The 13,026-nt window shown below is 35.4% G+C and overlaps 1 protein-coding gene across 2 annotated transcripts in view; it reads right to left on the reverse strand.

Moving 5' to 3' along the window:
- The window catches only part of LOC144448982 (WD repeat and SOCS box-containing protein 1-like), a 97,116-nt gene that overhangs the window by 18,785 nt on the left and 65,305 nt on the right, over positions 1 to 13,026 (reverse strand). For both annotated transcript variants that reach the window (XM_078139375.1, XM_078139374.1), the window contains exon 6: positions 1,216 to 1,329. In XM_078139375.1, the coding sequence (XP_077995501.1) occupies positions 1,216 to 1,329 (114 nt within the window). The remainder of the gene's footprint in view (positions 1 to 1,215; positions 1,330 to 13,026) is intronic.

The following is a 13,026-nucleotide window of genomic DNA, read 5'->3' on the forward strand; positions in this document are numbered from 1 at the left end:
AAATTATACACTTGTATCCCCCAAGATAGTTCAATTTATACACTTGTATCCCCCAAGATAGTTCAAATTATACACTTGTATCCCCCAAGATAGTTCAATTTATACATTTGTATCCCCCAAGATAGTTCAATTTATACACTTGTATCCCCCAAGATAGTTCAATTTATACACTTGTATCCCCCAAGATAGTTCAATTTATACACTTGCATCCCCCAAGATAGTTCAATTTATACACTTGCATCCCCCAAGATAGTTCAAATTATACACTTGTATCCCCAAGATAGTTCAATTTATACACTTGTATCCCCAAGATAGTTCAAATTATACACTTGTATCCCCAAGATAGTTCAAATTATACACTTGTATCCCCAAGATAGTTCAAATTATACACTTGTATCCCCAAAATAGTTCAAATTATACACTTGTATCCCCCAAGATAGTTCAATTTATACACTTGTATCCCCCAAGATAGTTCAATTTATACACTTGTATCCCCAAAATAGTTCAATTTATACACTTGTATCCCCCAAGATAGCTCAATTTATACTTGTATCCCCAAGATAGTTCAATTTATACACTTGTATCCCCCAAGATAGTTCAATTTATACACTTGCATCCCCCAAGATAGTTCAATTTATACACTTGCATCCCCCAAGATAGTTCAAATTATACACTTGTATCCCCAAGATAGTTCAATTTATACACTTGTATCCCCCAAGATAGTTCAAATTATACACTTGTATCCCCAAGATAGTTCAAATTATACACTTGTATCCCCAAAATAGTTCAAATTATACACTTGTATCCCCCAAGATAGTTCAATTTATACACTTGTATCCCCCAAGATAGTTCAATTTATACACTTGTATCCCCAAAATAGTTCAATTTATACACTTGTATCCCCCAAGATAGCTCAATTTATACTTGTATCCCCAAGATAGTTCAATTTATACACTAGTATCCCCCAAGATAGTTGAATTTATACACTTGTATCCCCCAAGATAGTTCAATTTATACACTAGTATCCCCCAAGATAGCTCAATTTATACACTAGTATCCCCCAAGATAGCTAAATTTATACACTTGTATCCCCCAAGATAGCTCAATTTATAGACTAGTATCCCCAAGATAGTTCAAATTATACACTTGTATCCCCCAAGACAGTGCAGTGAAAAGTTGAGGCAAGACATGTAATGTTGTAGTTGGTAATCTTACTTGTCATCAGCAATAGATGCAATATGGCTGCCATCTGGAGAGAATGCAACATCTCTGACCCATGTATCATTAGCTCCTCCTGCAAAGATTGGTGATGGTGGTGGGAAAACATGTCTGAAAATACATAGTATTACATTTTAAGTCACTTAACACGTTTCTGTAAATGAATGTAGATATATAAAGAGGACGAAATCATGTCTCGCTGTTTCGGCCAAGTTACTGGTGTCCACTTTTTTTCTATTATTCTTTTTTTCTGAACATGTTGTAATAGCTGCTAAACATCACCAATGTTACACAAACTGTGACAACTAACTAATGACACCTGTTGTCAATAACCTTGATAAATACTGTAGACAGCAATCTTTGATCTAATATCATCCATCACAAATTTGAGCATTTATTTGTAACATCAGTGAATAACGTGGTAGCACAATGATTGACATGGCAAACATATTGGTCACTAGGATCTCAGTGTTTTGGCTACAATATTTCAACTCTCACACACGGCTGAATAATGTCAAAGATAAGTTAATCAAGTAACAGAATTTATTGGCAAGTCTGTGGTCAGTGTTGTTGATTTTATGCATGGGAGACTGGTCGAGTCATTGGTCAGGGTAGGTCAAAATGTCATGTAAATTGGGTCAAGTTGATGATTTTCGTTTTCAAACAAGTTGAAAATTGAAGGGCTGCATTCAGAGGATGGAAACGTTAGTTCTGAGACTTCCCTGAGGTACCATTCGCCATGCCCAAACTATGCAAATGTGGGGAGATCAATTTTTGGTTCAGTCATCTTAGCTCTGCTCATCTGGCCTTGTGCAATTGTATTTGAATTGATTGGACCTTGACAGTAAGGTTGAGGAAACATTCTAACAACACGGCTTTCAGGACACAAGACAAGCGACATATCGGTCAGAATAGCGCTGCTGTTTTTTTTTTAAAGTTTTTTTTTGTAACATATAGAAGTGGTACAGTTGTTCAGCTCTTCACTATGCAGTTTTGTTTTAGCGATGTAATAAAGTGGTAAAATAGAAAGTTGGTAAAATATTGTACTTTTATACCATAGTCACCATTTTACAAAAAAATCTACTGTTATGAAAATTACACAAAATCTCCAAAAATAATGACTGGGAAAAGCACAAAAAAAAAGAAAGGATTTTTGAGGTTGGCTATAAATAATTCCAGTGTTTTACAGCATTAACCCTGGAAATTTGTAATGATGAATGAAATAACTAGGGATCTAAAATAATTTTGAGGCAATTCAAATTTCAATTTTCTAATAAATTTACCAAAAACACCGTCCATAATTGTCAACAACATTCAACTTGTAGTAGACATAACATCATCTGATATTTTAATGTAATAGTCTAAGGACCTCCTTGCAGGTGCAAATTTATTTGTCTCATTTCTCACTCAAAGGCCAGAATATAATATTAGTACATGATACAATTCACCGAGTGACAGCATTACAAGCATATACGGTGTACACGTAACTTGACTAATGTTGTGCCTAGCATGATATGCGTTACTCCATACATGTGCATCACCACAGCACCAATTGTTCATACCAAATACAGGTAAAGATTTACGACCCTGTTGCATACTGTCTCATATTTACATTTGAAAATACTGCCAATGGTGTTGTCGCACAACTGTACAGTTTTTAAAAATGTTTATCCATAGCTAGTCGATGCTAATAATAGGTGTTCATTTGCTGAATGACTATCCAGTTGCCTATCCAACCATGTTGCTATCTTTGCGCGCATGTGATATACGCAATCATTTGGCTGTTACTATGGGCATGGTCTTGTTGCTAGGCAAATTTACATACATTTTTTGAATGTTTATTCAGTTGTCTATTAATACTTTTGTTATCTTTGTGAAATACATGACCGTTTGGCTGTTGCTATGGGTGTGGTCATGGTTGGTAGGGTATTTACATACATTTTTTGAATGTTTACTCACTTGCCTACCAGATGATATTTGACCAAAATATACTGTCATTTGGTTGTTGCTAAGGGTGTGGTCATGGTTGCTAGGGCCTATTTTGTCAAAATGTTTTGAAGAAAATCTGCAGAATAATACTTTCAGAAACATCTCACTCATTGACCAGGTACTTTTTGAGATACATGTTTTTGACCAAAAATGAACATTTTTACACCTAATTTGCATATCACCCATGGAATCATTGTATGGTTAATGTTCTTCGTCCATACATCCCTAGATGCATTCCCATTAAATTTCAGCCCTATGTGCTCGGTGGTTTGGAATTATAGATTTTTAACCAAAAAGACACATTTTTAGCCCTAATTTGCATATCACTGATGGAATCATCATATCATGAACAAATCTTACTTTACACCCCCTTAAGAATGTTCCCACCAAATTTCGCACCAATCTGCTCAGTAGTTTCTGAGTTTAAGTTTTCTGACCAAAAATCACATTTTTTGACCCAAATCACACACCTGTGATGTGATCATTTCGATTTGAACAATTTCCCAACTAGACACCCAAGGTAATGTACCAACCAAATATCATGGCAATCCGTTCAGCGGTTTTTGACTTTAAGTTGTTTACACACACACACACACACACACACACACACACACACACACACACACACACACACACACACACACACACACACACACAGACAGACAGACAGACAGATAGACAGACAGAAAATTTTTTGTTGGGTAATATAGCATGTCACTGTGGCACAGAGGTCATTCACTTCATATCGAGTTTGCCGTTTTAAAGGCAGATGTCCCCTATATAAAGGGGATTATGGGTAATGTATGCATATGCGGGAAATTCAAACTGCTGTAAGGAGCACTGACTTTGTCCTCATATCTTCATCCCATTTTGCACTGAAAAAGTTTCACATGGCTCTCATATTTCATATATACTGTTTGTAACAAGTCATTGAGAATGACATACTCCCTGCTATGATTGGGTTTTAAGGAACTGGCAGTTTATGTTGTCATTTTCTTGATATCACTACTCTGATCACACAACAACACTTGTGAACCTAAATCAAACAGACTTTAGATATGTTGTGTCTGCTCGTTGGACATGGAACATGCCTACTCATGTTGTGTCTCCTCGTTGGACATGGGACATGCCTACTCTTCAAGATGACATGATGGAATAAACCATTCAACAATAAAGGATCAAACAAAATGGCTGCCAGGCGGCCATATTGGATCGTATCATGACAACAATGAATATGCAAATGTATATCATAGAACACTGTGCTAATACCAACTTTGAATGAGATCTGTTCAAGCATGTCTGAGTTATGGCTTTGGACATGGAAAATTTGCAAACAAAATGGCTGCCATGCAGCCATATTGGATCGTATCACGACGAAAATGGATATGCACATGTATGTCATAGAACACTGTGCTAATACAAACTTTGAATGAGATCTGTTCAAGCATGTCTGAGTTATGGCTTTGGACATGGAAAATTCGCAAACAAAATGGCTGCTAGGTGGTCATATTGGATTGCACCACGACAACAATGAATATGCACATGTATGTCATAGAACCCTGTCCTAATACCAACTTTGAATGAGATCATTTCCTTAGTGCATATTAGAATGTATTTACAACATAAAAATAAATAAATTTGAAGGTTACCAGCAGTTACAGCAAAATTTTGTTACTAATTACATGTACAAGTCACTTCGTCTATTTTCGTGTCTATGTACTTCCGGGTTGACATAAACGTTAAACGTGATACAGTCGGCCCTATAATTACTAAGAAATGACAAAACCGTTCGCAAAATAAAGTTCAGGATTTTAATTTTTCAAACTGAATACCAAAACATGAACACGGAACACGGAACACGGAATCGTGTCAGTGCATGGATGTATTAGTGATGTATCACTAATACATCCATGGTCAGTGTTACTAAGTAAGTTAGCAGTTTCATTGTAGGCTGTAAGTTGTACCGGTAAAAAAACCGATCATCACATCATGTAGGAAGTACAAAAACATAGAACGCGTTGTTTTCTTGCTGAATAAACTCACTGAAATAACAACACGGTCAAATTGCGTCTTCGATTTTGACAGCCACCATTGTTATGATTGAGCTTCACTAGTTCCGTTGAATGTGGCCGGGCGAACGCCGACATCCAATTTGTACAGCGTTTTTACAAAGGGAGCTCGTCAATAACCTACCGAATAATTAACTCAGAAACGTAGTTTAAATACTAACTGATCTAAGAATTACTGTTCAGAAAGACTACGCATCCGTACATAAATACGAATTCATGCGACAAAGATTTCAACTTTACTATTTACATGTTACAGTGTAGAGGACTTATTATACACATATCATCGTACAACTAATTTTATTGGCTATAATATTAGCTACATTTGAAAGGTCTCACTTGATTGGCTCATCGTTCGCTATTCCCGTTTTCAAGAGACACCCCGCCAGAATAAAGTGCCACGTAGTACAGCAATGGCGCGAGATCGTCTGTTGGGCGACTTTCTCACCGGGTGTGCTTTTCGAAAACTACACAACACATGCTTTTATGACACGGAATCATAGAAAATCTACCCCGTTTCCAAACTAATCGTAATTTTATCGCGAATAGACAACCGGAGTTGGTCAAAATAGCAAATTGAAGATCGCATGTAGCTAGCTACCTAGTGTACAGTAAGTATGGAAGTATAAACTTAGTGCGCTCTGGTCCGTGCGATACTTGTGAAGTTAATTTTGAAGTTTTCTCGATTATGTTGTCCTACATGACCTACAGATTTTTTGTAATCTGTAAAAAAACTGTCATCTATCTAACGATTTTGGTGTTTTCAAATTTATCTAACGATCCACCACATGCCGACGTTAGTGTACATGTGCAACTGTAATTTAGTACCTTGTACAAAATTGAAATGATACAAGTAAGTTAGTTCGTACCCGAGAATATCAGTTTACAATTTCAATTATACAAATTGTCACTGTGCAACAATGTTTGGATGGTGTTCGAACAGGTCCTTCAAAATACAATTTTCTCGGGCTATATATCTTTATAGAAATACGTGTTTCACCAAGACTGGGTGTCTGGCCGTACGTACGCACCGGAAAAAACGCAGCAGAAACACTGTCACTTGAAAAAAATATAACAAGGGACTCTTCGGATTAGGCAAGAACTACATGTAACCAATATGTGTGCACAACCACTAATATGTTGATAAACTACCTGGGTCTGATTTACCAAATGCTCCTCCCAGATAAACAAATGTATTCCATTGCACATGTGCAGACCTACTTCCGTAGTGTGGGCACATAGCCTGGTTGCACCTTCGGCTTTAAAGTAAGCATGGTCTTACCTACCAAACCTTGGGTATGATAACCAATGCAATCACGTTCAAAAAATAGAGCGATAAAGACTGTTAATGTTCTTAAAACTATTTTTCAACCATATTCTAAAAAATTATACATGTATGTCTCTGGAGGTGTAATAAATGATTGTTATTATAAAAGTTATTACATTCATTGTGTAACTTTGCCATGAACTATTTACATTCATTGTGTAACTTTGCCATGAACTATTTACATTCATTGTGTAACTTTGCCATGAACTATTTACATTCATTGTGTAACATTGCCATGAACTATTTACATTCATTGTGTAACTTTGCCATGAACTATTTACATTCATTGTGTAACTTTGCCATGAACTATTTACATTCATACTAACAAAGTGGCACTCACATCCTTAGCAATTTTTTTTATCCAATTTGAATTTTAGTATGAAACTTTTGGAAACACTTGGGTGCTTGTTATCAGTGTGCAGCACTGTGCTAGAAGAATCATCATACATGTATATACATGTTAATGATTGAAAATCATTACTTCTATATCAAAAGATTTTTCTTCACTGTGAACTTGTCCAAATAATCCAGACATGTAAACATTTCACAGTACTCCTTTGGGAATTACTGTAGAAAGAGATACTGTAAACATTTCACAGTACTCCTTTAGGAATTAGTGTAGAAAGAGATACTGTAATCATTTCACAGTACTCCTTTAGGAATTAGTGTAGAAAGAGATACTGTAAACATTTCACAGTACTCCTTTGGGAATTACTGTAGAAAGAGATACTGTAAACATTTCACAGTACTCCTTTGGGAATTGGTGTAGAAAGAGATACTGTAAACATTTCACAGTACTCCTTTGGGAATTACTGTAGAAAGAGATACTGTAAACATTTCACAGTACTCCTTTGGGAATTGGTGTAGAAAGAGATACTGTAAACATTTCACAGTACTCCTTTGGGAATTAGTGTAGAAAGAGATACTGTAAACATTTCACAGTACTCCTTTGGGAATTGGTGTAGAAAGAGATACTGTAAACATTTCACAGTACTCCTTTGGGAATTAGTGTAGAAAGAGATACTGTAAACATTTCACAGTACTCCTTTGGGAATTAGTGTAGAAAGAGATACTGTAAACATTTCACAGTACTCCTTTGGGAATTAGTGTAGAAAGAGATACTGTAAACATTTCACAGTACTCCTTTGGGAATTAGTGTAGAAAGAGATACTGTAAACATTTCACAGTACTCCTTTGGGAATTAGTGTAGAAAGAGATACTGTAAACATTTCACAGTACTCCTTTGGGAATTAGTGTAGAAAGAGATACTGTAAACATTTCACAGTACTCCTTTGGGAATTACTGTAGAAAGAGATACTGTAAACATTTCACAGTACTCCTTTGGGAATTAGTGTAGAAAGAGATACTGTAAACATTTCACAGTACTCCTTTGGGAATTAGTGTAGAAAGAGATACTGTAAACATTTCACAGTACTCCTTTAGGAATTAGTGTAGAAAGAGATACTGTAAACATTTCACAGTACTCCTTTAGGAATTAGTGTAGAAAGAGATACTGTAATCATTTCACAGTACTCCTTTGGGAATTACTGTAGAAAGAGATACTGTAAACATTTCACAGTACTCCTTTGGGAATTGGTGTAGAAAGAGATACTGTAAACATTTCACAGTACTCCTTTGGGAATTAGTGTAGAAAGAGATACTGTAAACATTTCACAGTACTCCTTTGGGAATTAGTGTAGAAAGAGATACTGTAAACATTTCACAGTACTCCTTTGGGAATTAGTGTAGAAAGAGATACTGTAAACATTTCACAGTACTCCTTTGGGAATTAGTGTAGAAAGAGATACTGTAAACATTTCACAGTACTCCTTTGGGAATTAGTGTAGAAAGAGATACTGTAAACATTTCACAGTACTCCTTTGGGAATTAGTGTAGAAAGAGATACTGTAAACATTTCACAGTACTCCTTTGGGAATTAGTTTAGAAAGAGATACTGTAAACATTTCACAGTACTCCTTTGGGAATTAGTTTAGAAAGAGATACTGTAAACATTTCACAGTACTCCTTTGGGAATTAGTTTAGAAAGAGATACTGTAAACATTTCACAGTACTCCTTTGGGAATTAGTGTAGAAAGAGATACTGTAAACATTTCACAGTACTCCTTTAGGAATTAGTGTAGAAAGAGATACTGTAAACATTTCACAGTACTCCTTTGGGAATTAGTGTAGAAAGAGATACTGTAAACATTTCACAGTACTCCTTTGAGAATTAGTGTAGAAAGAGATACTGTAAACATTTCACAGTACTCCTTTGGGAATTAGTGTAGAAAGAGATACTGTAAACATTTCACAGTACTCCTTTGGGAATTAGTGTAGAAAGAGATACTGTAAACATTTCACAGTACTCCTTTGGGAATTAGTGTAGAAAGAGATACTGTAAACATTTCACAGTACTCCTTTGGGAATTACTGTAGAAAGAGATACTGTAAACATTTCACAGTACTCCTTTGGGAATTACTGTAGAAAGAGATACTGTAAACATTTCACAGTACTCCTTTGGGAATTAGTGTAGAAAGAGATACTGTAAACATTTCACAGTACTCCTTTGGGAATTAGTGTAGAAAGAGATACTGTAAACATTTCACAGTACTCCTTTGGGAATTAGTGTAGAAAGAGATACTGTAAACATTTCACAGTACTCCTTTGGGAATTAGTGTAGAAAGAGATACTGTAAACATTTCACAGTACTCCTTTGGGAATTAGTGTAGAAAGAGATACTGTAAACATTTCACAGTACTCCTTTGGGAATTAGTGTAGAAAGAGATACTGTAAACATTTCACAGTACTCCTTTGGGAATTAGTGTAGAAAGAGATACTGTAAACATTTCACAGTACTCCTTTGGGAATTAGTGTAGAAAGAGATACTGTAAACATTTCACAGTACTCCTTTGGGAATTAGTGTAGAAAGAGATACTGTAAACATTTCACAGTACTCCTTTGGGAATTAGTGTAGAAAGAGATACTGTAAACATTTCACAGTACTCCTTTGGGAATTAGTGTAGAAAGAGATACTGTAAACATTTCACAGTACTCCTTTGGGAATTAGTGTAGAAAGAGATACTGTAAACATTTCACAGTACTCCTTTGGGAATTAGTGTAGAAAGAGATACTGTAAACATTTCACAGTACTCCTTTGGGAATTAGTGTAGAAAGAGATACTGTAAACATTTCACAGTACTCCTTTGGGAATTAGTGTAGAAAGAGATACTGTAAACATTTCACAGTACTCCTTTGGGAATTAGTGTAGAAAGAGATACTGTAAACATTTCACAGTACTCCTTTGGGAATTACTGTAGAAAGAGATACTGTAAACATTTCACAGTACTCCTTTGGGAATTAGTGTAGAAAGAGATACTGTAAACATTTCACAGTACTCCTTTGGGAATTAGTGTAGAAAGAGATACTGTAAACATTTCACAGTACTCCTTTGGGAATTAGTGTAGAAAGAGATACTGTAAACATTTCACAGTACTCCTTTGGGATTTACTGTAGAAAGAGATACTGTAAACATTTCACAGTACTCCTTTGGGAATTAGTGTAGAAAGAGATACTGTAAACATTTCACAGTACTCCTTTGGGAATTAGTGTAGAAAGAGATACTGTAAACATTTCACAGTACTCCTTTGGGAATTAGTGTAGAAAGAGATACTGTAAACATTTCACAGTACTCCTTTGGGAATTAGTGTAGAAAGAGATACTGTAAACATTTCACAGTACTCCTTTGGGAATTAGTGTAGAAAGAGATACTGTAAACATTTCACAGTACTCCTTTGGGAATTAGTGTAGAAAGAGATACTGTAAACATTTCACAGTACTCCTTTGGGAATTAGTGTAGAAAGAGATACTGTAAACATTTCACAGTACTCCTTTGGGAATTAGTGTAGAAAGAGATACTGTAAACATTTCACAGTACTCCTTTGGGAATTAGTGTAGAAAGAGATACTGTAAACATTTCACAGTACTCCTTTGGGAATTAGTGTAGAAAGAGATACTGTAAACATTTCACAGTACTCCTTTAGGAATTAGTGTAGAAAGAGATACTGTAAACATTTCACAGTACTCCTTTAGGAATTAGTGTAGAAAGAGATACTGTAATCATTTCACAGTACTCCTTTGGGAATTACTGTAGAAAGAGATACTGTAAACATTTCACAGTACTCCTTTGGGAATTGGTGTAGAAAGAGATACTGTAAACATTTCACAGTACTCCTTTGGGAATTAGTGTAGAAAGAGATACTGTAAACATTTCACAGTACTCCTTTGGGAATTAGTGTAGAAAGAGATACTGTAAACATTTCACAGTACTCCTTTGGGAATTAGTGTAGAAAGAGATACTGTAAACATTTCACAGTACTCCTTTGGGAATTAGTGTAGAAAGAGATACTGTAAACATTTCACAGTACTCCTTTGGGAATTAGTGTAGAAAGAGATACTGTAAACATTTCACAGTACTCCTTTGGGAATTAGTGTAGAAAGAGATACTGTAAACATTTCACAGTACTCCTTTGGGAATTAGTGTAGAAAGAGATACTGTAAACATTTCACAGTACTCCTTTGGGAATTAGTGTAGAAAGAGATACTGTAAACATTTCACAGTACTCCTTTGGGAATTAGTGTAGAAAGAGATACTGTAAACATTTCACAGTACTCCTTTGGGAATTAGTGTAGAAAGAGATACTGTAAACATTTCACAGTACTCCTTTGGGAATTAGTGTAGAAAGAGATACTGTAAACATTTCACAGTACTCCTTTGGGAATTAGTGTAGAAAGAGATACTGTAAACATTTCACAGTACTCCTTTGGGAATTACTGTAGAAAGAGATACTGTAAACATTTCACAGTACTCCTTTGGGAATTAGTGTAGAAAGAGATACTGTAAACATTTCACAGTACTCCTTTGGGAATTAGTGTAGAAAGAGATACTGTAAACATTTCACAGTACTCCTTTGGGATTTACTGTAGAAAGAGATACTGTAAACATTTCACAGTACTCCTTTGGGAATTAGTGTAGAAAGAGATACTGTAAACATTTCACAGTACTCCTTTGGGAATTAGTGTAGAAAGAGATACTGTAAACATTTCACAGTACTCCTTTGGGAATTAGTGTAGAAAGAGATACTGTAAACATTTCACAGTACTCCTTTGGGAATTAGTGTAGAAAGAGATACTGTAAACATTTCACAGTACTCCTTTGGGAATTAGTGTAGAAAGAGATACTGTAAACATTTCACAGTACTCCTTTGGGAATTAGTGTAGAAAGAGATACTGTAAACATTTCACAGTACTCCTTTGGGAATTAGTGTAGAAAGAGATACTGTAAACATTTCACAGTACTCCTTTGGGAATTAGTGTAGAAAGAGATACTGTAAACATTTCACAGTACTCCTTTGGGAATTAGTGTAGAAAGAGATACTGTAAACATTTCACAGTACTCCTTTGGGAATTACTGTAGAAAGAGATACTGTAAACATTTCACAGTACTCCTTTGGGAATTAGTGTAGAAAGAGATACTGTAAACATTTCACAGTACTCCTTTGGGAATTAGTGTAGAAAGAGATACTGTAAACATTTCACAGTACTCCTTTAGGAATTAGTGTAGAAAGAGATACTGTAAACATTTCACAGTACTCCTTTGGGAATTAGTGTAGAAAGAGATACTGTAATCATTTCACAGTACTCCTTTGGGAATTACTGTAGAAAGAGATACTGTAAACATTTCACAGTACTCCTTTGGGAATTGGTGTAGAAAGAGATACTGTAAACATTTCACAGTACTCCTTTGGGAATTAGTGTAGAAAGAGATACTGTAAACATTTCACAGTACTCCTTTGGGAATTAGTGTAGAAAGAGATACTGTAAACATTTCACAGTACTCCTTTGGGAATTAGTGTAGAAAGAGATACTGTAAACATTTCACAGTACTCCTTTGGGAATTAGTGTAGAAAGAGATACTGTAAACATTTCACAGTACTCCTTTGGGAATTAGTGTAGAAAGAGATACTGTAAACATTTCACAGTACTCCTTTGGGAATTAGTGTAGAAAGAGATACTGTAAACATTTCACAGTACTCCTTTGGGAATTAGTTTAGAAAGAGATACTGTAAACATTTCACAGTACTCCTTTGGGAATTAGTTTAGAAAGAGATACTGTAAACATTTCACAGTACTCCTTTGGGAATTAGTGTAGAAAGAGATACTGTAAACATTTCACAGTACTCCTTTAGGAATTAGTGTAGAAAGAGATACTGTAAACATTTCACAGTACTCCTTTGGGAATTAGTGTAGAAAGAGATACTGTAAACATTTCACAGTACTCCTTTGAGAATTAGTGTAGAAAGAGATACTGTAAACATTTCACAGTACTCCTTTGGGAATTAGTGTAGAAAGAGATACTGTAAACATTTC

This window comes from Glandiceps talaboti, chromosome 18, assembly GCF_964340395.1.
Source record: "Glandiceps talaboti chromosome 18, keGlaTala1.1, whole genome shotgun sequence".
Classification (NCBI taxonomy): Eukaryota; Metazoa; Hemichordata; class Enteropneusta; family Spengelidae; genus Glandiceps; species Glandiceps talaboti.